The 26527-nt window shown below is 40.6% G+C and overlaps 1 protein-coding gene across 3 annotated transcripts in view; it reads right to left on the bottom strand.

Moving 5' to 3' along the window:
* Positions 1-2992: 2992 nt before the first annotated feature.
* EEF2K (eukaryotic elongation factor 2 kinase) overlaps positions 2993-26527 on the bottom strand; it is a 162512-nt gene continuing 138977 nt past the window's right edge. For all 3 annotated transcript variants that reach the window (XM_089674796.1, XM_089674798.1, XM_089674797.1), the window contains 5 exons: positions 19409-19543; positions 16478-16666; positions 15642-15766; positions 15238-15416; positions 2993-10968 (listed from right to left, as the gene is read on the bottom strand). In XM_089674796.1, the coding sequence (XP_089530922.1) occupies positions 10859-10968; positions 15238-15416; positions 15642-15766; positions 16478-16666; positions 19409-19543 (738 nt within the window). In that variant the 3' untranslated portion in view covers positions 2993-10858. The remainder of the gene's footprint in view (positions 10969-15237; positions 15417-15641; positions 15767-16477; positions 16667-19408; positions 19544-26527) is intronic.

Below are 26527 nucleotides of genomic sequence, written 5' to 3'. Positions count from 1 at the left end.
GACCCTGATGTTTATGTCCAAGGATCCATAAATCCAATTTATTCCAATTATGTCCAAGTATCCATAAATCCAATTAATTCCAAGGATTTACAATCGCTCATTCTGGGTGGCAGGGCATTGAACACTCGTTCTGAGTGGAAGAGCATGGCTACAAGGTCAAACGCACACTGTACGGAAGACGTCAACACTACGTATTGCTCGACAAATTTTTTTTTTCGATTTGTTAATGTCGGCCACGATTTCGACCAACGAACGGTCGTCGGATGACCGATTGGTTGATTTTCTTACCGTGTATACCTGCCATTACTGTTGACTGACTCACTACCTCTGCTGGAAATCCATTCCAAGCAATTAAAATAATACTTTCTAAGGCTACATGTACACTGGTACTGCCTTAGACGTTACTGGCAGCAGAAAAATGCTAATGGCTGCAAAAACATATGTAAACAATTTACCGCATTTAACGGTGTTTACCCATGTTTAGCCGCAATTAGTGCTTGGACATTTATTCATTTAATTGGCCAGAGTACTTGCCATTGAAATGAATAAACGCACAAGCGTTTGGCATTTTTTGGCCAAAAAGTTCTCCTGAACATGATTCTTTGGCACTCCGGAGAGGGATTTTTAACTGCACAGGCCTGAACAATTGTAAAGCGAGACAGGTTTGGTATCTATTTACTCGGCACAACATCATCTTCTTTATTCTACAAAAATCAGGCAATGTATTGTGTTTTTTTTGCATTACAATTCAAGAAAGTTAATTTTTTTCTCAAAAAATTGCATGTGAAAAATGCTGCACAAATACCATGTGATATTAAAAAATGCAACACCCACCAATTTATTCTGCAGGGCCTCTGATTTTAAAAAATATATAATGTTTGAGGGTTCTAAGAAATTTTCTAGCAAAAAATAAAAATTAAAAGTTTAAGTCGCCATAAAGCCACTTTTGTTTTCAAATGTCCCAGACATTCCCTAAAATCACCCTTCATATTTTCTATCCTGGCAAAAAATTATTTTTTTATCAGGACAAGTAGATTGCCATGAGGGACAAGTAGATTGGGACCCCCATTTAGTCCCTTGGACAAGTAGTTCTTTAAAAAAAATTTCCACACCCGTGTTGCAATATTATAATATTTTTAATATACATTTTGGGTTTAGTATCGCTTTAAAGCTGATCTCCAGCTTTTAGTGAAGTTTTAAATAGTTTGTTTGGATCAAGCCGGTCCAAATGAACTAATACCTTCACCAAGAGAAGCAACGGCTGGAAGCGCTGTATAGACTGTATTTAACCTCAGCTACATACAGCGCTGTGTCCCGGCAGTGGGATGGGAACTTCCATCCCACACCTGAGTACATTCACCTTGGGCCTTTCACAGGTGGCTTTTTATTCTATGAATGAATACATACAATGGCTAGCCGAGGAGGAGAGGTAAACAGATTTGACTCAGCTTCCACTACTGAAGGGGGAACCTTCCCTCCTGCAACATTTTTGATGAATTTGTCAAGTGCCTCACCAAAAAGACTGGGAATGTCTTTTTTAGATTTATCCTTGTGCTCAAAGGGGCATGACGAGATGGAGAGATTCAAGTGCAACAATGCCAAGGCTTTTGACCAGAGAAGTGAGCATATCAACATTGGCAATCATACTGCATGCAACTGCAACTTCAGGTGTATAGGAGTGTGAGGGTGAGAAATCTTCTGCTGCCTCCTCTAGCATTGCCTCCTGGTCCTCTTAATTCCCTTCTGTGTCTGCATCTTCTAGAGCAGGCATATTGAGATCTGAATCGTGTAAAGACAGTAGAGCTGGAGAAGGAGCTTGGTACCTTGGAGTCCTGGACAGCAATGGCTGCATCAAAGCTGTTAGGCCCCTTTGACACTGATGGTCCAACCGTATTTGCCTGTCAGTTTTTCAGGTGGACCCGATTGGACCATCCATAAACCTCTATGGACCGGTGGGTGTTAGTGGACAAGTCTACTCTGACACCCACCATCATCTGATCCTGTATGCCAAAAACAGATGGATGGGGATCTGTTCCCCATCCGTCTGCCGGATCGGATGACAGTTGGATGGAAAAGGACAAGTGGTCCATTTCCATCCAACCGCTCCATAGGAAAAAGCAGGCCGTGTCTGCTCTGCAGCAGCGGAGCAGACATAGAACTGTCATCCGCCTGTTCTGCAGCCATCAGCAGAGAGATCCCCCGCTGAGCAGGAGGATTCACTGAAAGGTCTGTCCCATCTTAAAGTGGCCTTAGTTTTTTGAGAAATTGTGACATAGTTTCAGAAAAATCTGCCTTTGTCAGGTAGAGTGCTTGTTGCATGGCTGAAATAGTACTAGAGTCAGATGCAGAGACAAGTGTTAAGATCAGATAATGCTCCGGAGCAAGGGAAGCATTGTCACACTGAGACTGAGTGTAGTGCAGGTCTTCGGCAGAGCAAATGTTCATCTGTGCCTTTTGCTGTGGGGGGGGGGTAACTCACAGAGTAGGGTGTGTAATATAAGGTGTGTCCGGAAGGAAAATGCAGCAACCCAGGTGCAAATCAAATTACATAGCAAAGTCCTCAAGGCAAAAGGTTCCTCCTCTTGCCCTGAGTACCATATAAAGGCTCTAGGTGGAAGTGGCTGTAAAGTGCGAGACCTGTAGTGTGATGTAACACTAAATCCTCTGGAAGGCAAGTGGTTAACACCTATGTGGATGTGTTCAGGTGCATTATGACACACATATAAGCACACCACAATATGCAAATGTGAACTGTGCGTTGGGTGTGCCAAAATATTCCAGGTATGCATTTTTTAATGAATTGGGTTTGTTAAGGGCCCTCTCAAAGTGAATGAGCTAATAAAAGAGCTTTATGGACAATAGGCTGCTGTAAGGTAGAGACTGGTGTGACTGGTTTTATGTATTGAAATCCCTGCTAAAATATGCTAAATGAAAATACATAGGGAGAAATTCTAGAGCCACACGTTCATCAAAAAGTACAAGTGCGCAAATGTATGAAACAGTATTACTGTTTATTTGACAAAATAAAATAAAACATTGAGACGATGAGTTAAAAACTCATATTACATGCTCTTTGCACATAAAAGTTATTTTGCACATTCTCTCAAACAAGCTGCTCTGTTATCAATAAAACTTAATCTAGACATAATATCTGCTTTTATTTTTTAACATACAGCTTATTGTAACAAACATAGTTTTTGCCAAACAGGCATCGCGAGCAATATCCCTATAGGATTTCAAATACATTGCATATTTTTGTTTAGTTTTTTTTGTTTTGTAAACATTACATTTGGAACTACCCATCACATTTTGGATTAAAGTTTTTTTTTTCAAAACCATTTAATAAAGGTGAGCTTGGATATAATAAAAAATAAGCATCTGCACAAAATATGAAGTGTGTGTAATTAAAAAGGTAGACAATTACATTCAACCTTGAATTCTAAGTATATGAAAAGAAACAAGTGATAAACTGCAAAAACGCTTACAAAAAGTGAACTACAGAAAAACACAACTCCTGAAAATCTCAGTTTTGTTTGTAGGCTAGTTATAAACAGATCATGGGGCAATGGAGTTTAGCAGATTGGGTGTTGTCAGACTAAATTTCAGACAGGGTTCGGGTTGGATTCAGGGAAACAGAATCCTAAATCTAGATTTAAATTTGTGAAAGTCATGGACAGTCCTAATTCAAGTGAGCCTAGTTATAGTTAGGAAGACATTTTGTCAAAAGCAACATGTAATGAAAAGTTTTCCTGTAATTAAATCCCAACTCAGGGAAAAAAGCCCACACTGCAATGGCTATTTGCTCTTTTATGTCTAGGAAAACAATAAAAGGAAATATACTTGCTCGCTCCTCCCCGCAGCTTCTGCATCCCTGCACTCTAGCGGTCCAGAGTCCTGACACCATCAAGACCAGAGCAGGATCCATAGGCCTTGTTCTGGACATGGTGATGCTGAGCGACAGCCCACGACCAAATCATGGGGGAGTAGAGGATCAGGCAAGTAAAATTCATCTCCCCTGGACAAAACAAACCTTGCAGTGCAGGAACAAGCCCACTGTTAGAGACTTTTTTTTTTCACAACAAAAGAATTTGACATTTTAGAGGGGGAACATACATTTGTCAAATATATCTGAAGAATGAGGCATCACACCCTTCTGAATGAAGTCAAAATACAAGATTTCAAGGCCGCTCTTTCCTCGGGTCAGGGCAACTAAGGAACAAGTATAAATACATCCTCATAAAGGATAAGTTTACCTTTAAAACCATATTCAAGGTGTAACGCAAGGGTGTCAAACTGGCGGCCCTCCAGCTGTTGTGAAACTACAAGTCCCATCATGCCTCTACCTTTGGGAGTCATGCTTGTAACTGTCAATCTTGCAATGCCTCATGGGACTTGTAATTTGGCAACAGCTGGAGGGCCGCCAGTTTGACACCTGTGGTGTAACGTGTTACTGTAGCACTGACCCATGCAACCCCCCTGATCCTCCCGTGTGAATGGGAAACTACAAGTAATGACAGCTTTGCGGCTGTCGGCTTGTAGTTCTCAATGAACTACCATGGCACTGTGAGCACTTTGGTAGTTCATGGACAGCTTACACTGACAGTCCGTATAAGTCCTGCATGGCATCTGCATGTGCTGGTGCAATGTTTTTCAAGCTCCTACAAAAAAAAAATTGTAAATGAACATTTTTTTTTACCTTAAGCAACTTATCCTTTAAAAGTTGCTTAAGGCATATTTCCACTTTTGAAAAAAAAAAAAAAAACACTATAGGTTTGTTATATGTTTCTATTTGCACAGCATACTTTTTTTTTTTTACCTAATAGATGTTTCTGGGGAGAAGGTGTCATGGCTGACTGCAAGCATTTCTCAGCTAGCTCAGCGTGATCTGTCCCAATAGCTGGGCTGGGGACTTGCTGAGATTAGTTCTCATTAATGTACAAGGCAGATGCCCAGCACCTAAATATTTAACCCTCCAGAAGAGCATGTAAAAAGCTAAGCTGCAGTATTTTTTGCTATATGAATGGGAACATGTAACAAATACGACATATTATCCCAAAAGTGGAAATGCCATTTAAGTAAACTCAACGAGAAATAAAACATCTTTTTTTTTTTTAACAAACACTCTGAAATTGCAAGTTAAAGCGGAGTTACAGCTGAAAAAAAAGACAAAAAAGTCAGCAGCTACAAAAACTGTAGGTGCTGACTTTTAAAATACAGACATTTACCTGTCCCTTAGTCCAGCAGTGTCCTCACCACCGCTGGTTTCACCGTCCATCTTCTCTCCCTGGCATCTTCAGTGTGGGCACCCGGCTGTGACAGCTTGCGGCTTCACAGCCGGGTACCCACTGCGCATGCACGAGAAGCGCTGCACTTTGTGAATGGCCCCGTAGTCTTCTGGAACCTGTCACGTGTCCCAGAAGACTACGGGGAGGGAGAGGGGAGGACAACTTCCTCCGCTTCTGATTGCCTTAGTTGATCGCAGTGGAAGTGGGAGTGAGTACTTGTCAAATTTGGGTACCCCCCCCCCCAAAGGTGCCAATCCTTAATGGGGAGCAGGTCAAAGTGGAACATCCCCTTTTGGGCGCAGCTCCGCTTTGAGAATTGTATATGCATTCATCTGCATTACTGTTTGCATCATCTGGGTTTCATATTAACTATATACTGTACAATCTTGACTAATTTGTACATATACTTTGCCAGAACCGGGCATGTAATAGGGCAGTTCTATCCTCACCCAATACTTCCTCTCTCCTACTGCTTATAAGCTATTACTTGTTACTCCTTTAAAAAAAAAAACACAGGGCAGGAGTAATCTGTTATGTGCAGTAATGATCTCCTCCCATATGCAAATATAGGAGAGTAAGGACATACTAAAATTGCCCATACACGAGCAGATTTTCAAACAAATGTTTGTTTGAAAATTCTCATCAGTACATTCAATGACTTGATTAATGATGTTCAAAACTACTTTAAAATTTTGTGTGCTTTAACACTCGCTTTTGGAATTAATGTAATTTCCTGAGCAGAAACACCATTCACTGCTAGAAATTAGTTGGGAGAAAAATTTCTCATCCTGCTTTTTCAAATTTTCTCATCTCTGTTTTGGAAAATAATGGTCGATATTACCCCACTAACGAAAATCGAATGACTGTTCCTGAAATTAAAGTTTTCAAAAGAAATTCTTCTATTGTATGGCATGGAAAAGCCACAAAACACTTAGCTTTGCATGCATGATTTCTTTAAACTTGCAATATAGAAGCATTTGCATAAAAAAAAAAACAAAATCCTATTGTGCTTAGTATGGCCAAATACCACTTAGTCCCCTTCAATGCAATTACAGCCTCACGGTCATGTAATATTGTAAAAGATTGGTAGAACATTTCAGTTTCCTGGGAACCTTGGTTTTCCATTGTTTAGCAAGTGCCAAAATTCCTCTTATTTTCCTGTGTGTAAATGTGTATATACCTGAAATTACACATTTCTAGTATTCATTTTTTTTACCTCAATGCATTCTGTGCATTAAGATAAAAAACCTTTCACTGTTTTTGCCTCAAACCCCCCCCCCCCTCTCAATATTTACCCTGCCTTGCTCTGCATTCTCTTCCTGCATTCACGGGCTTTACAGAGAGCAGAAGGGACCTTTGGCTCCTGCTGCTGTCAGTCAAATCCAGTAAGGAAGGAGTGTTGGTGCTGAGCCGTACTGTGTGCATGTCTATAGACGCACACAGCCCAGCTTGGGAACGATCCAGGACCAGTGCCCCCATAGCAAGTGGCTTGATATAGGGGCACTTGGAGAAGAGAGAGTGGCAGCAGGGGGACCCCAGAAGAGGAGGTTCAGAGCTAAATACAATTGCACAGAGCAGGTAAATAGAATATGTTTGTTATTTTAAATAAAAAATAGCTTTACAATCACTTTTAAGGAATTTAGTAAAAGGTCTGTATATATAGAAATAGCTATTCAGAAAGGTTACTGAACATTTTTGTGGTATTTACCAGCAGCCATTTTGTTAAGCTTACTCCAAAACCAGAATCATGATTTGCTTAACAAAGTCTGTAGCATAAGGCAAATATAGAATATATAAAAAAGTGACAGGAAAGGCTGCTACCAAGAAGACAAAACATGTCCCATAGACATATTATGTATTAGCACACTGACTCTCATGCATACAAAGTGAACAGCCAAGAATATACAAAATTGAAATCAACATCTCTTGTATTGCCATAGGCCACAGATAATGTTCTTCAGTCAACTGACATCACTATGCTTTTCCTTATTTTTTACTGATTATAATACATCAATTTCTCATAATAATTATCAGTTAAATATTCCAAAGGCTTTCTGTTGCATATTCGTCTGCAGCACCTAACAAATATTAGTTGTAAACATGGCATTACATTTTGTATTCCCATTTCATATTTTATTAACCTATCAAGTGTACTTAAATATTACTTTATAATCCTTGGCTTAGCTTTTGTAGCCTTTGAAAACCTAAAGAAAAATTCTACAGCAACCTCAGTGTTGATTAAAAAATAACCCCCCCCCCCCCCCCAAAAACACAGACATCAATCAATTGATGTTCTTTCAAACTTTTCAGATCAGAAGCTTAGAATATCACTTTTTCAGTTTTGTTCAACAAGAGAAAACAATTTTTGCTAGGACAATGAAATGATTAAGCATATTCTTGAAAATTAGAGGAAAAAAGCTGCAGGCTAAATTTTGCTAAAGCACAACTAACAGAAGTGAACAGTGTTTTTGTTCCCAGCTGATCCCATGTGGTTTGATTCCTTACCAAATTGCAGGACAGTAGAAATTGACGATGAATATTTAACATTAAGTTTGGTTCCAGTTTGCACCACCTTATCTTATCTGGGCTCCCTGAAACTTCTGCAGTGTTTTGCAATACCTCATTTATTATAGGTGCTTATTTAGCATTGTCAATTTATGCATCACTTTACATATATATATATATATATATATTACATATCACATCAGTCCCTGCCCTCAAGGAGCTTACAATCTAAGGTCCCTAACATTCATACATACACACACTAGGGCCAATGTAGACAGGATCCATTTAACCTACCAGCATGTCTTTGGAGGGTGGGGGGAAACCGGAGTACCCGGAGGAAACCCACGCAGGCACAGGGAGAACATGCAAACTCCAGGAAAGTAGTGTTTATGGTTGGGATACACATTAACGCATTATATGTTAGCTGGTTGAATGGGTCTGAATAGGCCATCCAAACACTACAAGGTACGATAACATGGGCATGCATTTTTAATCACACTACACTGCAATGCACACTCATTTGCAAAGTGTTCCCAGGTGCCATTCAACATTGCCAATGAAGCATTTCTGCAAGGCACAGATGTAAAGCCCGCCTTAGTGGGGTATTAGTGTAGGCACATTGTTCAAGTTTTCAGGGTCCTTCAATATATAAACCAGGGCCCCAAAAAATATCTACACTACCAATAACGCCTACCATTTACATATTCCGCACAAAATAAAATGGTGACAAGGAAGTCTATTTCATATAATATAATGATCATGACGAGGTTTCCATTGGTGAAATGAAGGTAAAACCGGAGATAAAGTCCCCATCTCGCCTAACTTGTGGTTGCATTACTCTAGTAATCTGTAGAAGTGAAGAAAGTCAACTTACCACATCAGAGGAGGTACATATTAAAGGAATGCTAAATAATATATCCTAAAACCAATTCTAATAGGTAAATTAGCTATTTAAAACGTAAAATGATTGTTCAGAAACTATACATGAAGCATGAGAGGGTAGTGGCAGTAAACGTACATATCAAGGGGTACTGGAGACAAGCTAATCCATGCCAGAGGGTACTTGGTAAACACGGACATTTTTGTGGTTTTGTTAAGGCATATGCAGTCCAGTAAAAATAAAAAGAGCTGGTTTATGCAAAGTTATTTGTTGGCAGGATGTTGTTTAGTATAATTGTGAACATTACCAAGAATAAAATTGGCTTTCATGCCCCTAATTAAGTCAAACTTCATATATTTTCCTGCAGTACTGTCTATGCTTATATAAAAAAAAAAAAAAAAAACAGGACTACTCAATGAAGTCTGCACAAAGCAACCATCATAGGCAGGAGCAGAACAAAAAGGGGGCACAGATTTTAAGCACAATAGCCAACATCTATGTACCTGAACACAACCTGCTAAGCCTTATGGATAAGTAACCCGGTACGGCAAGGGAAGTCAGTCCTAAATCTTTAATTGTTGCAGTAATTTATTTGTAGTTAATAAAAAAAATAGACGTTTTGAGTAACTCCAAGAGCTGTCAGTCTGGGCCTTATTTTTAAGCAATAGGAGAGTAAAATTTTTCTAAAAATTAAATATACCGCCCCCCCAACCCCCCAAGCTTTTGGGAGACAGCAGTAGTGCCTTCTTCCACAAAATGTCACATGAGTATTTTATAAGCTACATGGCAATTTCACAGTTTTAGTAAAAGATATCATAAATGATCTACAATAGGCAGTCTTAGGTCTTAAGTCAACAGGCATTTTTTTCCCTGCATTTGGAATGCACCTTAAACACAAGCCAGCAAAACAGAACAGTACACATTGCAGTTAAGAGGCCGCATCTGACCTGCTTTGCGCTGCGTTTCCTCAGATGCAACGTGCTACTGGGGTGTGTTTAAACTGCTGGCAAAGCAGGTCAAATGTAGCTTTTTCTTGTTAAACACTGCATTTTCCATTCAAATGCAGTATTTGGCTAGAACATCTATTGACATAAACCTCTAAAGAAAGGTGCCACAAAGCCTGCAACCCATTCTATATGAACAAATCAAAATATATCAGCACCCATCATCTTTTCAGTTTAATCCCACCTAATTGTAGAGCTATAAAAGTGAGAAGTCAGTGTCAGCCCTTTTTCAGTAATACAAAATATGTCAAATAAAAATGAAAAAGACAAGTAACATATTTCTACATTATGTTTGTTTCACTGCCCTCTATGCTTATACTAATATCTCTATTAGCTAGTAGTGGGCTAAAGCCAAAGGAAACCATGAATCCCCTAAGTAAGGTACAACATGATGCCAGATTCTTCTTTCCATCACCACCTCTCTTTGACCAGTCAAGCACTACTTGAACTATGTAGTGTACAGATGGTGCTGCCCCATACAGACTTGTGCATTGTTGAGGTACAGATTCTGTATATGTATCATATATGAATGAATGAGAAGCAAAAGTGAGCAACCTGAAATCTGCACAAGTCTAATGAATTTGCAATACTTTAATGAAGTCAGTCCACCCAAAACTGGCATGTACACTATAGGCAGGTGCTGATGGTCAGAATGAGAATTGGTTTCTGAGTATCCCTAAGCATTTCAGTGCTGGAATCCTAAGCAAATACTAGAATGAATATTCAAGCCTCTAGTTTTGTTCAACTTAAAAGAAAAAAAAAAAAGAGAGAGGTCAACCCTATAACACAGTGAGAAGCACGTGATACTGTGACTGGAACTTTATTCCTGAGAGATGGTGATACACCTCAGAGTGTAATGGGACTTCGGCCAGCAGTTAGATTATGTGAGGTCTGTTGATTTTTGCCAATGCAGCAGAAGACAGCAGTGTCACTTACTGTCACATAAGGTATGCACCGGAACAGTCATTCCACATAGGTTGTACTGTTGGATCTGCACGCATTCGTATACTCTATACAACATCTAACAAAAATACACATTTTTTCTTTTTTTTTTTTTTTTTTTGGTCAGTGTAAACAATCAAGAAGGAAATCCAGAAAGAAAACATTTTGTAACATCTACAAAATAAACTCCTTATTGGATGAATAGCTGAAGCTGCCATTGTCTTTGCTCTGAGTAGGGCAGATCACTCCTCCATGGCTGCCCAGGCTTCCTCTGCCTTCTGGTAATACTGATTTGCCAGTCTTCCTTTCATAGCCTCCATTGCAGCTTCGGCAGCCTCTGTGTACAAGTCACCTAAATGGAAAGGAAGACAGTGTGAGTGTCCAACAAATTAGACTGACAGAAGAACATAATTCCATACATGTGTGCTCACATGTAATGCAATGCTGGTGTCTTGACAACAAATTACAGGGTCTGCACTGCACTGCATGGAGCCAGTCACTATATGATCACTGCACTTTCAAATCAGTGCACTGTGATAAGCTTTAACCAGACACAGGTGCATAGATCAGTCATTAAAGAAGAGTTCCAGTTATGGCATTTTTACATAGTTACAATGGTCCAGATTGGAGCAATGTAACTATGCATATACAGTTGCAAGAAAAAGTATGTGAACCCCTTGGGATTACGTGGAGTTTTGCATGAATTGGGCATAAAATATGCTCTGAACTTCATCTAAGTCACAACAATAGAAGAACACAGTCTGCTGAACATAATACTACACAAACATTAGATGTTGCCATGGTTTAATTGCACATAACATGTAAACATTCACAGTGCAGGGGGGAAAAAGTATGTGAACCTTTGGACTTAATAACTGGTTGACCCTCCTTTGGCAGCAATAACCTCAAACAAACGTTTCCTGTAGTTGCAGATCAGACCTGCACAACGATCTGGAGTAATTTTGGATCACTCCTCTTCACAAAACTGTTTCAGTGTAGCAATATTCTTGGGATGTCTGGTGTGAATCGCTCTCTTAAGGACATGCCACAGCATTTCAATCAGGTTGAGGTCAGGACTCTGACTGGGCCACTCCAGAAGGCGTATTCTGTGCTGTTGCAGCCATTGTTTTGTTGAATTACTTGTATGCTTTGGGTCATTGTCCTGTTGCATCACCCATCCTCTGCGGAGCTTCAGTTGGCAGACAGATGGTCGTACGTTTTCCTGCAAAATGTCTTGATAAACTCTGGAATTCATTTTCCCATCAATGACAACAATCCGTCCAGGCCCTGAGGCAGCAAAGCAGCCCCAAACCATGATGCTCCCTCCGCCATGTTTTACAGTGGGGATGAGGTTTTGATGTTGGTGTACTTTGCCTTTTTTTCTCCACACATAGTGTTGTGTGTTCTTCCCAAACAACTCAATCTTGGTTTCATCTGTCCACAGTATATTTTGCCAGTAGTGCTGTGGAACATCCAGGTGCTCTTTTGCAAACTTCTAACGGGCTGCAATATTCTTTTTGGACAGCAATGGCTTCCTCCGTGGTGTCCTCCCATGTACTCCATTCTTGTTTAATGTTTTCCTTATTGTAGATGTGTCAACAAAAATGTTAGCATGTGCCAGAGATTTCTGTATGTCTTTAGCTGACACTCTGGGATTCTTCTTTACCTCATGCAGCATTCTGCGCTGTGCTCTTGCAGTCATTTTTACAGGACGACCACGCCTAGGGAGAGTAGCAACAGTGCTAAACTTTCTCCATTTGTAGACAGTCTGTCTTACCATGGACACATTAACATCAAGGCTTTTGGAGATACTTTTGTAACCCTTTCCAGCTTCATGCAAGTCAACAATTCTTGATCGTAGGTCTTCTGAGAGCTCTTTTCTGCAAGGCATGGTTCACATCAGACAGTGCTTCTTGAAACCAGTAAACCCAAAACAGGTGTGTGTTTTTTAAGGGCAGGACAGCTGTCAGCAACACATCCAATATCATCACACTGATTGGAGTCAAGGTTGGCTCACTCCTGGCTCCAATTAGCTCTGGGAAAAGTCATTAAGCTAGGGCCTCACATACTTTTTCCTCCCTGCACTGTGAATGTTTACATGTTATGTGCAATTAAACCATGGCAGTATCTAATGTTTGTGTAGTGTTATGTTCAGCAGACTGTGCTCTTCTATTGTTGTGACTTAGATGACGTTCAGAGCACAATTTATGCCCAATTCATGCAAAACTCCACGTAATCCCAAGGGGTTCACATACTTTTTCTTGCAACTGTACCATATCTGTGGGGTCCATTTAGAAGCTGGAATTCATTGCAATAGAGACACCTACTTCAGTGATCTCCACTAGTTTCCAGATCCTGTGGCTGACCTGCTTCATTCTAAACACAGGAAGTCAGCCGCTTGGCATGGGTGCCATTCAGAGATGCTTTGCAGGTGCTCAATGAATGCAAAGTTTTCTCTGATTGGGCAAGATGCAGAGGCTGAGCAGGATCCCACAGGTATGGTATGGTATATGCATAGTTACATTGCTCCAAGCTGGGCCACTGTGACTTAGAAATCACTCAGTAGAATAATAAAAGGTGTCTGTACAGCCGCTGTGTCCCAAATGAAATGAATGGGATTGCTTGCATGTGGATTCATGAAACACCTGTGCATCCCATGCAGGAAAAAAATGGTCCACACACAGGTGTATGCTTAAGTACGCCTCATGTGAATGAGGCCATAAATGGGCACCATATGTCAGACTCTTAAAGGATAAGTTCACCTTTAAACAAAAAATAATAAAAATGCACATTTTTTGCAGGTAACAAAATGTGCATTTATTATTTTTTGTTTTTGGAGCCTCTAAAGCACAGGTGTCAAACACAAGGCCCGCGGGCCGAATCTGGCCCTTCCAGCCATTTCATGTGGCCCCTGCACCTCTCCTGCAGGTACTCCCTTGTCTCCACCCCCACCTCCTCTCAGCAGTCGGCAGCAGAGAGGAGAATAGAACTCCTCTGCCAAATCCTGCACCTCTCAGTGCAGCTGCAGCACTCCCTCATCTCTGCCTCCCCTGGTCAAGCATTCAGCAGACTCTGGTAACTGACTCCACTCCTCCTCTGGTCCTCCTCCGGACCCTGCACTTCCTGCTCTGCCCCCAAAGGGGGTGCACGGTGATGAAAGGAAGGGCGTGGGATTCTTGACATCTGATATCATGGGGGTGGGGTGCTCTTGACATCTAGTCTTACAGATACAACCGGCCCTTTGAGGGCAAGCATAATGCTGATACGACCCACGATGAAATGGAGTTTGACACCCCTGCTCTAAAGCATTGCACCAGCAATCAGCAGCTTGCTGGTGCCATGCAGATCTCCTTCTGACCTGTCGGTACATGCTTGCTCGTACATCCCGTTCTATGCATGAAGGTAAAATCTTTCTAAGCATCCCCCCTCAGTCTCCCGTTATACTCACCTAAGCCTGATCTTGATCCAACGATGTGCACGGGAGCGGAGGCTCTCTAACTTCCTATTGGGGTAGAGACAATGGCTCCCGTAGATGTCAACCACAGCCAGTGAGGAGGGAGCGGGTGGCAGGGCTGAGCCATGCTCTGTTTGTTATGGACACACAGAGGAGGCTCAGAAGCAAACCCGCACGAGTGCTCCCATAGCAAGCAGCAAAGAAGAGGAGGATCAGGGCTGCTATGTGCAAACCTATTACACAGAGCAGGTAAGTGTAACATGTTTGTTATTTTTAAAAAAATTAACATTTAAAATAATTTTAAGGGCATATTTATAAAGCAGTGATTGCGACTATCATGAAACATTTACTGCTGGTGAATGAATCACTGCTAGTTATAACATTCAGCTTGACTATTCACCAGCAATGGATCCCTTAGGGCTCATGAACATGGTTGGAAAGCATCCAGAGCTTTTGTAAATGCTATCCTGAGACATGCAGCTACTGTGTACAGCCAGATATTCTAATTTCTGCGACAGTCTGCATTTGGAGCATATGCCCGAGGGTGTGCTTAACATATCCCCCAGCGCATAACCACATACAGCCTAAACATTTATCTGCTGTCTATTGGCAGCTGTGCACAGGAAACCTTTTTACAGAGGCTCTGAATGCTGTGTAGCCCTCTTACAGCCATGTACATTAGCCCTAATAGTGAAAGGCCAACCATCTGTTTCTAGGGAAAGAAGCACAGTAGCCAATTTCCATTTTCTGCTCTTTGTTTTTAGGAACTTATATCAGACTGGTTACCTGATGTTTGAAAATTCCACATTCTCTGAAGCATTAATAGGAGTAAGCTGCACACAAAAATATATGGGACAGGACAAACCGCCGAAAGGTAAGAAAAAAAAAAAAAAGAGAGAGAGACTGGCAGAATAAAGAAGCTCCAAAGTATGTCTAGAGGCTTGTCAGAAGAACACAGAAAAATTCAGAGTGAATCAAAAATGAACACATGCTAAAGCTTAATGACAGTAATTACTGGCTTGGAAAACAGATATATAATATATGCTGACTAAGAGACACTGTCAGTGACCATGCTTTCTCCCTGCCCCCCACCACAACTCCTTAAAATAAAAGCTTTAACCCCCCCCCCCTTTTAAAAAGGTTAATTATATGGGGTTAAAATTTTACCTGATCGTTGTGGGTCTTTCTCCAAGTTATGTTCCCCAGAGAGCAGCATTTCAGCCTCCCTAGCCAGCAGTAGGTATTTGGGTTCATCTTGGGTGCCATCGTATTCTCCACCTTCATCATAATCAGTCATGTTCAGAGCAGAATTGTACCAGTGCAGAGCTTCGTGCCAGTCTTGTGCCCTGTACAGATATGTTTATTAGCAAATCATAGGCCATCAAGCTGCAGATAGCCCATAGCCCATTATATTATCCATAACAAGGGCAACTCAGATATATATTCAGCAAATCAGATCTAGAATTAAACTAAAACCCCAAAACCAGGTATGTCAAAAGAAATACTGGACACTGATATACATTATTGTTATTATTGTAGCAGAAGGTATATTTATAATCTTTAGTTATTACCTGTCTACTGCAAGATTCATTCCTGTGTCATAAGCTCGAGCAATGTGTATCATAGAAGGACGGTCACCAGCTTCTGCCGCCATCAATAAATAGTTAAAGCCCTTAGTTCTGTTTTCTTCTGTGTCCTTTAGGTAAAGAATGTAAAAAGCTTATATAAATTCAGGGGTCACTGGGCTTTTTTTTACACAGTAATGCTATGGCCAACCAAAGTTGAACTTCACTCTCTCAATCAACATTGACTATGTTGAATCCTTATGCTGCTAGCATTAGTAAATAGATAGGGAAGTATTTTATATTTACTTGTTTTAAACATTTTGTTCACATTTCTTTAGATACTTCATACATCTAAGGAGTCTTCAGGAGGGGTTCTCCCAGCTAAGCACAGCCTCCTGCCTGAGGGCCTGAGCTAAGGGCAGATAGATTCCAGGAAGTAAATGCTCCATGAATCATCTGCCACAACCAGTAATGCTAGAGGGTGTTTTTCAAAGTGATTTCTCAGCAAAATAAAGCATGGAGACATGGATGGATAGGGGAGTTTGGGTAGAATATTAAAACTAAATTAAATAGCACTTTTGGTTTGTGGTGCTCAGATACAGTGTAGTTCCACTTTAATTAGTATTTGTTAGCCCAGATTTCAGCTTCAAAATCTAAATAGTTTCTAAGCAAGCAAAAGACACAAACCCCTACCCAACAAACAAGTACCAAAATAAAGATATTGAATTAAAAAAAAAAGCCTTAGCAACGCAGAAATGACTTATGATGGTTTTCCAGAACAGTGTAACCCATGACATTCATTCACAAGGACATATGTGTTTATCTTTGGAAAAGGATTTCACCTGCACAGAAACTTCAGTCAAGATATGATGAGGCAGCTGAGAGTACATGAGACCAAGGCCGATGATGGCTTCCAGTTCTCCACAATGAGCAGCATGTTCAAGATGAAATATGGCAGATTCCTGATCCCAGTCCTGATCCTTCTCACAGAAACGCCCTCCTTCATGGTAGCGTACCATAGCCAAGTGAACCTACCAAGCAATTAGAAAAAACAGAAATATAATAGTGTAATAAGTGGATTGGAGGTGGATTTAAACTTCCCATTCTCATTACTGCAGATTTCAGAGTAGCATGCTTTTTGATACCCATCCTTTATACAGTACTCTTTCTTGGAGTTGTCTGCAAACACTGTTTTCTGTCTGCTGTAATGCAGGCAAGCTTCTAGGCACATTGAAATGTTACCTGACATTTTATTAATATGGATGATCCCCTCAGTTGTTAAGCCTGACCCTTTGAAGCCATGATGAGTTCCAGCTCTCTCACATCAACAATAAGCTGCAAATTTGCTTCCTTCCTCACCTTTTCTCAGTCCATGATGAGCTCCCTTCTCAGGTTCCTCTCTCTTTACCCCCAAGTCAATGACAAGCATCTTCTCCCAATGGAAGATCAGCTACAGCACCTCTCCCCCGTACACAACTCAGCATCAATCAATCCTCCCACCTCCGCTTTCATTCTAACTATTCTTCCAACAGTCCACAGTGTGTTCATGATAGGCCTCTTGTGTTGTATGCCCTGTCAACAATCAGATTTCGCTCTCCCTACTCTTGCTTCCCAACAATCCTTGGTCATGCTATGTTCCAGCAGCTCTATTATTTCCTTCCCAAACCCATGATCAGCTCTTGTTTTCCTTTCCAATATTCCATGGTCAGCTATAACTACCCTCTTTCTTCCACTCCATGATTTTATCAGGTTCCTCTCTAACTCTCTGTGCCTTCCTGATCTAGTCTCTGCCTCCTATCTAACCATCCCTATGTCTACAATCAGCTGCCACTTTGTCCCTCCCTATAATGTCCATTGTCAGCTCCCATTCTCTCTCTCTTCTCACAGTGGTGCACAATCTGTTTCAGCCACACCTCCTCTAACCCCACTACCACCATGTTTATTCAGCTTCCACTCCAACTCACCACTAGTCCATGTAAGACAGCACCACCCAACTTTATGTCAGACGGGTGATTAATCGCCGATACAAATCACTAATGCCATTGTTTAACAGTTCTATGTAACTGGTAATGTAAATGGTATATTTCTGACAATTTCTACCAAAAAGTGACTTAGCAGAGTTACAGGTCAACGTCGTGCTACATCAAAACAGTAACATTCGCTGTTAGAAATCACTCTCCCACTTTTCGCTAAGCAAAAGAGGTGAATACACAGCAGTGGTTGGTGACAAAAAAACATGGCAAAAACTCAGTTGATAAGCTATAAATTTGTAATATAAACAAAATGTAGTCACAATCTTTCTTGTGAGAAATTGTTTAACCTCCCTAGCGGTATGATTATTTCAGATTTTTGGTGCTGAAAGCGGTACCATTATTTTGCATGGAAATATGTAGTTTTTTTTATTGTAGGCTGTAATATTTAGGAATAACTCACTGAAATCTGTCCGAACAAGAGTCTATTAAACATCCCGGGTATGATAAAATTTGAAACACAAAATCATAAATTATAATTTAATAAATAATCATAAAAAATAATATAATAATATTACATTTAATTCAATAATATAATCAAACAAAAACACTGAAATTTGAAATATAGAGCCAAGTTCGCACATCGCTGAGCAAAGTCGCAAAATCGTTTTCAGTGTCTGATGACGAATTTCTCCACAAATCATTATCACTCAATTCTGCAAGTAGTTCTGATTTACTATCGCTGTTCTCTAGCTGATCTAAACCCGCTTTTGACCTAAAGGGACACTTTTTGGACGCCATGGACATTTCTAAGTTTCCAGGCAGAAAGAACAGTCAAAATGCAGACAGGGGACAGGACAGAGCACTAGGGACAAAATGTATGTGAAATGGGTTGAAACAGCAATGTTTTACTATGTAAAATCGTTTTGAAAAAAATGACATTTTTTTTTAAATTTTCAAATTTCCCGCCACCGCCGGCGGCGCCCGTACGTCCCGACGTCACAGGGACCGGTACACAGGAGCCAGATGCCGGCATCAGCCGGAGGAGATGGCCTGGGACGCTGCAGGGGACACATCGCAGGAGTGAAGGACAAGGTAAGTGCTGCAGGGACTCTCTATGCAGCGCCGCATGGTAAGCCTGAGTGTAGCTCGGGGTTACCGCTTTTGGTACAGACATTTTACCCCGAGCTACACTCGGGAATACCGTTAGGGAGGTTAAAAAAACAAAAAGAAAATGGATTGCTGCAAATAAATCACCAGTGTGACACGGCCCTTAACATGCTAAGTTTTAGCAAATCAAAGTTAACGTTTTACCAGCCTAGATAAGGAAAACAGATAATAGGATTAAAAGTGCTTAGCCAAAAATTTATTTTAGTGAAAACTGAATGTAATAGTGATAGATCCAGATATACAGGCAGCTCGAAGGTAATGTCAAAATGTCTACATTCCTGTAAGTTGTGCTTGGCCTAACCCCTACTGCCTTTCAACACCCCTTACTGGACCTATAATACAAGGGGAAACTGAAAAAGGTAGGCTTGTGAATGTACAATGGAGGGGGTTAGGCTAAACTTAAAAAGTTGAGATTTGTGTAAAAATTTGGATGTTTCTAAAACTATTACTTTGGAATTGAGCTTTCACTCAAGGTCAGTCAACTTTGCTGGTACTACTTTCAACTTTAAAAACTTAAAATGCAGATACAGGTAAGGCAACTGCTGGGAACTATACAACAAAACTGTGTAATGTGTTTGCTTCTGGAACTATCCCCTTTTTTATGATTTCATATTGTATTCTTCAAAATTTTACCTTCCCAAGAATGGACTTTCCAATCTTCTTTTCAAGATCAAGGGCATTAAGCCTTTGCATTTCAACTGCAACACAGGAAGGTCGATGAATATGCACACGGTCTGCATGAAACTGGTTCCACTTCTCTACTGTCACCTGAAAGAATCAAAGAGAGAGAATTAGTTTAATCTACGGTATCTAAATAGAAATTAGCGCACAGTACAACTACATTCCTGTATAAAGACTGCCCGCATATAGCAACACTTTTATGACCACAGGTTATTGTTACCTAGATTTCCATACCCAATTTAGCAGCATCAGCATGTGTCAGTTAACCTAACAATTACTCTATCACTGATTTTCATTCGTATATATATTTTTAAATGACATAAAAGGCTTTTTTTGGTTCATGTTTTTTTGGAAAAATACTGTGATCAGTTTTTATTATAGATTGAAAAATGCACAAAGTGTAAAAAAAATAATTTTTTATAACTGTATGTGACAGTTACACTTTTAAATAAATAGCACAGCAGATGAACACTGCCACCTGAAGCTAGCAGTACTGATCTTCTAGCTGAAGGCTATAATTTGTCTTAACGAAGTTTCCAGCCTGTATGCAATTACTATATTAGAGCTGAGATAGCGATCATCCGATTGTTAGTGGTTGTACTGACAAAAGAGAGCCAACAGCTGTGCAAAATGGAGAACCCAAAATGGCACAGATATTTGGTGCATTTCTGGTAGCTTGGTAACAATGGTTTCCAGGAGAAAAAAAAAAAATCTCCTCAACAGAGACACAAACAGCAATAACTTGACAGGCGTCTAACCCTGCCACACCTACCAAAAATCTAGAAAAAAAAAGTTTTGCATTTCCATACACTTTAGGCATTGTAAAAAAAATACAAATTTATCTCTATGGTATCATAACAACAAGATTTTCTTTCCTAAGCTTCCCGATTTGATCTTTGCCCCAACTATTTTTGCTTAAATTAGGTAAGAACAGATAATCTGACAATACTGAACTCTTTACAGCAGGCATGTCCAAAGTCCGGCCCGCGGGCCATTTACGGCCCGGGGGTCGGTTTAATACGGCCCTCCAACAGCCCTCCCTGCTCTGTGTAATGTGGCCCTCCCACGGCCCTCCCTTCTATGGCAGACAGTCTTCTGCTTGAGAGCAGAGGGCAGTGCGCATGCCTGACTGCGGCGCGTTCTCCCTGGTCTGTGTAAATGCGGCTGTCGCACGGCCTTCCCTTCTGTGGCAGACAGTCTTCTGCTTGAGAGCAGTGCACATGCGTGACTGCGCCGCGCTGGGAGCGACAGAGGGCGGTGACGTCAGGGCCGGGCTTCCAGCGTGAAGTGTGTTTCTCTTCCCCTCCCGGCTGCCGAGCAGAGACTTCAGCTCCAGCTACCTTTTTCACCCTTCACATTAGTGCAGGTAAGTTTTTTTTTTTATTTATTTTCAATACATTGTGAAAACTCAGCTGTCAGTTGATCTTAATGTTATGAAATGAAAAGTATGTCGTTTGCAATTAACTTGGCATAAAATAATTTATTTGCATTTAATTGTAATGGTTCAAAGAATGTTTGGAAAAATGTTCGGCCCTCCACCATGTTCACTTCATCCAATCTGGCCCTCTTTGAAAAAAGTTTGGACACCCCTGCTTTACAGGGTTCAGTGGTCCTGATGTTCTCATTCTGCAAAAATTCAAAACAAAGGTAATGGCCACAGCATGAAGGGGGGAAGGCACACTTGCTGACCTGCTGATTGGTATCTTACCAATACTGTCAAATATATCTCAACAATAGTGTCACCAATAGTGTCAATATGTAGTGAAAGGGCCTGCTTCACTGCATAAAAACTGAATAGATTGTTTTGGTGCCACAGTTGATCCAGAGGAAGGCAAAAAAACCCAGCAAAGCATGATCCTTGCTCTTGCAGGGAAAAAGATTCTTTCCTGATCCCCAGAGAGGCAATCGGATATTCCCTGGATCAACTTTACCTATAAGTGTTAGTATCCAGTTATATTCTGTGTATCTAAGAAAGAATCCAGGCCTTTTTAAAGCAATCCACTGAGCAGGCCAGAACCAACTCTTGAGGGAGTCTATTCCACATTGTCACAGCTCTCACTGTGAAGAAACCTTTCTGTGTTTGGAAATTAAATTTCTTTTCTTCCAGATGCCCCCTTGTCCTCTGTGATGACCTCAGGGTGAATAGCTCTACACCAAACTCACTATATGAACCACTGATTTATTTATACATGTTGATCATATCCCCCCTTAATCTCTTCTCAAGAGAGAATAAATTCAGTTCCTCTAATCTTTCCTGATAGCTGAGCTCCTCCATGCCTCTTATCAGTTTGGTTGCCCTTCTCTGTACTTTCTCCAGTTCCCCAATGTTCTTTTTTTGTAATGGCCAAAATGTCAATGGAAAGGTACTCTAGTGAAGAGGCCTACAGGATTCTGAGCATGCCAGATGAGAGCAAAGGGGAAGACTAACTGACACAACCAGCCTTAGAATACGAACCTGTAGACAGCAGCAGCACCCTGACAGATAGCTCAGACGATGGAGAAGAGGTCCCTGCTAAGATCAGGCGTACCTGACCTTGTTCCCAGGTTGCTGAGATGTTACAATCGCATGATGACTCTCATATGCAGCAGAATGCCAGTACTAGTGCCTCTCTACCTTCTTGTGAACTGGCGAGCACCAGCGGCCTAGTACATCCTGGTCTTTCACATTCCAGCACTGCAGTATCACTTGGTGACTTGGCAAATCCCTCAAGTGCAGTACAAGCTGGTGCAGTGGCGAGCACAAGTAGTATCCCGCAGCCACCAAGAATTGGCACACAGGCACATTGAGCCCACAGTATCCTTCCAGATGTGCTTGTAAATCCCGATTAGTAGCCCACAAATTCTGCAGCACCCGTACTTCCCCCATTCACAGCCAAACCCGGAATTCAGGTGGAAACAGCAAATTTAAATACTCCCCTTGATTTTTTTGGAGCTGCTTTTCACAGAAGATCTGTATGCATTGATTGTGGATCAAAGCAATTTATATGCACAACAGTTTATTGCCGTCAACACAAATTGGAAACCCATTACGGTTTCTGAATTTAAAGTTTTTTTGGGCCTAACCCTCCACATGGGCATTACTAAAAAAAATGAATTGTGGTTGTATTGGTCCACAGACCTGATTCATCATATGCCTGTGTTCTCTGCTGCCATGACCAGGCATAGATATGAGAATATTATGTGTTTTATGCATTTCAATGACAATACACTCTGTCGTCCACAGGGTGACCATGAATTTGACTGGCTCCACAAAATTCGGCCCCTTGTAAATCACCTTAACCAAAAATTTGCAGATGTTTATACTCCCCAGCAAAACATATGCATTGTTGAGTCCCTCATTAATTTTTCTGGCCACCTTGCACTCAAACAATTTCTCCCCAGAAAGTGTGCCAGATATGGGGTCAAGATGTACAGTGGGGCAAAAAAGTATTTAGTCAGCCACCGATTGTGCAAGTTCTCCCACTTAAAAAGATGAGAGAGGCCTGTAATTGGCATCATAGGTAGACTTCAACTATGAGAGACAAAATGAGAAAAAAAATGCAGACAATCACATTGGCTGATTTGGAAAGAATTTATTTGCAAATTATGGTGGAAAATAAGTATTTGGTCACCTACAAACAAGCAAGATTTCTGGCTCTCACAGACCTGTACCTTCTTCTTTAAGAGGCTCCTCTGTCCTGCACTCATTACCTGTATCAATGGCACCTGTTTGAACTTGTTATCAGTATAAAGGACACCTGTCCACAACTTCAAACAGTCACACTCCAAACTCCACTATGGTGAAGACCAAGGAGCTATCGAAAGGACACCAGAAACAAAGTTGTAGACCTGCACCAGCCTGGGAAGACTGAATCTGCAATAGGCAAGCAGCTTGGTGTGAACAAATCAACTGTGGGAGCAACAATTAGAAAATGGAAGACATACAAGACCACTGATAATCTCCCTCGATCTGGGGCTCCACGCAAGATCTCACCCCGTGGGGTCAAAATGATCACAAGAACGGTGAGCAAAAATCCCAGGACCACACCGGGGGACCTAGTGAATGACCTGCAGAGAGCTGGGACCAACGTAACAAAGGCTACCATCAGTAACACACTACGCCGCCAGGGACTCAGATCCTGCAGTGCCAGACGTGTCCCCCTGCTTAAGCCAGTACATGTCCGGGCCCATCTGAGGTTTGCTAGAGAGCATTTGGATGATCCAGAAGAGGATTGGGAGAATGTCATATGGTCAGATGAAACAAAAATAGAGCTGTTTGGTAGAAACACAACTCGTCGTATTTGGAGGAGAGAGAATGCTGAGTTGCATCCAAAGAACACCATACCTACTGTGAAGCATGGGGGTGGCAACATCACCACCTCTGTCATTGCCAACAAAGGATATATAACAAAGTATTGAGATGAACTTTTGATATTGACCAAATACTTATTTTCCACCATAATTTGCAAATAAATTCTTTCCAAATCAGCCAATGTGATTGTCTGGATTTTTTTTCTCATTTTGTCTCTCATAGTTGAGGTCTACCTATGATGCCAATTACAGGCCTCTCTCATCTTTTTAAGTGGGAGAACTTGCACAATTGGTGGCCGACTAAATACTTTTTTGCCCCACTGTATAAGACCTGTGAGAGGACAACAGGCTATACTTATAAGTTTTGGATTTACAAGGGAAAAGATAGTCACGTGGAGCCCCTCGGATGCCCAGACTACATGGGGAGCAGTGGCAAGATAGTTTGGGACTTGGTGTCATCCTTTTCCATATGGGGTACCACTTATGCGTGGACAATTTTTATTCAAGCGTGTCACCATTTAGACATTTGTATAATCTTGGAATTGGCACATCTGGAAGCATGGGGGCCTGGGATGGCCAGTGAGTGGATGGCCCCTATGCTTCAGCATATATATTTTATAATATTTTTTATAATATTTTTTGGCACATTTCACATTTCACACTCTTTCTGACAGAGATTTCTTCATCCACAGGATGCATAAAAAAAAAAAAAAAAAAAAAAAAAAAAACCAGCATATACAACCCAACAAGGACCAGCAGCATACTGGTACATCACTGGATTTTGAGTGGTTATACCAGGCATCATCCTGGTATCGATTTTTTCAGCTGGCGATCGGCTTTCATGTAAAACCAATCCCAGTGACTAATTAGCTGCAGGATTGCTTTTACAAGCAGTAGGAGAAGATGCCCCCCTCCCCCGCTGCCTTCTTGGGAAGTCCCGTGCCATCAGGGGAACCTGAGAATGCAGCCGGTGTTTCTGCCAGCTGACCATTGAGCTGATTGGAGACCAGAATGGTGCTAATCATCTCTATAGTCTAAGAAATCAGAAGCTACGAGCATTTCATCACTTCAGTTGCGCAGGATATAAACAGCGCCATTTGTAAATTGGGAAAGCATCTGATCATACCGATCTTGGTGAGATTAGATAATGTAAGGGCAGAGGAGATATCTAGAGTCTGATAGACCCCAGATTTCTCAAAAAAGAATATATAACAATGCCCATTGAAATTAAAGGGGATATTTGTGTTCCCTGTGATAGCATTAAAAGTGATCAAAAAAAAAATTAAAGGGACAGTGTAAAAATAATTTAAAGAATCAAATTATCATTAAAAAAAAACAGAAAAAAAACCCATCCTCGCCCCCCGCGCGTGCACCTAAGTGCATGAGCGTTGACCTTGTGCCAGTATGTAAACAGCGGTTGCACCATGCATGAGAGGTATCGCCACGAACGTCAGATCAAGGGCAGTCATTCCAGCAGTAGATCTCCTCTGTAAATCTAAAATGGTAAGCATTGTCTATGGATATTAAAAATGTATGCAGCTTGTCGCCATTGCACGGGGCATGTGCAGTTTTAAAGCATGTCATGTTTGGTATCTATTTACTCAACATACCATCTTTTCTGATACACCAAATAATTGCCCAATATATTGTGTTTTTGTGCATTAAAAGTAAAAAAAAGTGTATTTTTAAAAAAATTTTGCGTTTGAAAAATTGCTGCGCGAGTACTATGTGAATAAATAAATTGCAGCACCTACCATTTTATTCACTAGAGTGTCTTCTTTAAAAAATATATAATGTTTGGGGGTTCAAAGTAATTTCCTAGCAAAAAATACAGATTTTTTTCATGTGAACAAAAAGTGTCAGAAAAGGCTTAGTCTTCAGGTGGTTAAAAGAGTAAGTGATATGTGGCTGTGTAGATTCCATTATCTATACCATAGTTTGTAGATACTATAACTTTCACACAAAGCAATCAATATACACTTATTGGGATTTATTTCACCAAAAACATGTAGCAGAATACATTTTGGCCTAAATTTAGGACGAAATTTGAGGTTTTGTGATATTTTTTCTGACAGAAATGAGAAAATATCGTTTTTTTTTTCAAATTTTTTGGTCTTTTTTTTGTTTATAACGTGAAAAATAAAAAGTGCACAGGTGATCAAATACCACCAAAAAAAAGCTCTATTTGTGTGAAAAAAGGACATAAATTTAATTTGGGCACAGCATTGCATGACCACGCAATTGTCAGTTAAACTAGTGCAGCGCTATATAGCAAAAAATGGTGTAATCTTTTTCCATTCTAGATTCCCCCAGAGGTTCTCCCCCTAGCGATAACTTGCATTCATGTTTTTACCCCCCAAGTGCATTACTTTACATTTTTCAATATTAAACCTTATCTGCCATATAGCTGCCCACTCCTCTATTTTATTGAGGTCTTTTTGTAAAGTTGCTATATCCTGCTGTGAAGTTATTGCCCTCCTTAGCTTTGTATCATTATCAAACACTGATATTGAACAATTTATTTCAAACTCTATATCATTTATGAACCTCATCATTGGTTTATCTCAGATATTTTATGTGGCACACAGGGAGCATGTGAGCTCAGATGGAAAATGGCTACAGGGCTAATCAGAATGCAAAATGTTTAAAAAAAAACAAAACACAACTATACAATATCAAGTAGGCTCTGCTGCTACTTTTCTGAACATTTGTTTGAACAAATATAAAATCACATATTACTCATGCATATCCACTCGCATAGAAACTTCAAATTTTCACCTT

This window comes from Staurois parvus, unplaced genomic scaffold (genome assembly GCF_062004578.1).
Source record: "Staurois parvus isolate SC_StPar_1 unplaced genomic scaffold, SC_StPar_1.0 ptg000152l, whole genome shotgun sequence".
Lineage (NCBI taxonomy): Eukaryota > Metazoa > Chordata > Amphibia > Anura > Ranidae > Staurois > Staurois parvus.
The sequence above is the reverse complement of the archived record's forward strand: the minus strand, read 5'-3'. Positions and strand labels throughout refer to the sequence as shown.